The following is a 369-nucleotide window of genomic DNA, read 5'->3' as shown; positions in this document are numbered from 1 at the left end:
TAGGGAAGGTCTCACATCTCTTACCTGCAGGGCCCAAGGTGAGCAGGCACAAGGCCAATCCCCTAAGCCTTGTCACCAGAGGGAAGGGACACAAGACACTCCTTTTGGCCTGTCACTGGGGTGAGGGGACATGGGGCCACCTCCCAGGCCAATCCTCGGGGCTCAGGGGACATGGAACCCTCGCTTTGGCCCATCATCAGGGTAAGGAGTCACAGGAACCACCCCTAGACCTATCACCGTGGTTCAGGAGACCCAGGAGCCACCCCCGTGCCCGTGTCTCAGGGGACACAGCCCCTTCCCCAACCCACCTGCAGCTCCTCCAGCATGGTGCGAGTGAACAGCCCGCGCTGCTCCAGCGGCTCCCAGAGC

The 369-nt window shown here is 62.6% G+C and overlaps 1 protein-coding gene across 1 annotated transcript in view; it reads right to left on the bottom strand.

The window, feature by feature from the left end:
• Positions 1-365, bottom strand: part of CASP9 (caspase 9, apoptosis-related cysteine peptidase) — a gene marked incomplete at its 5' end in the record, with an annotated part of 6,263 nt that extends 5,898 nt beyond the window's left edge. The window contains one exon of the mRNA XM_009075823.1: positions 309-365. Within this exon, the coding sequence (XP_009074071.1) occupies positions 309-365 (57 nt within the window). The remainder of the gene's footprint in view (positions 1-308) is intronic.
• Between the last annotated feature and the right edge of the window lie 4 nt (positions 366-369).

Source organism: Acanthisitta chloris, unplaced genomic scaffold, assembly GCF_000695815.1.
Source record: "Acanthisitta chloris isolate BGI_N310 unplaced genomic scaffold, ASM69581v1 scaffold19985, whole genome shotgun sequence".
In the NCBI taxonomy this organism is placed as follows: Eukaryota; Metazoa; Chordata; class Aves; order Passeriformes; family Acanthisittidae; genus Acanthisitta; species Acanthisitta chloris.
This window is presented reverse-complemented; position numbering and strand designations above follow the sequence as displayed.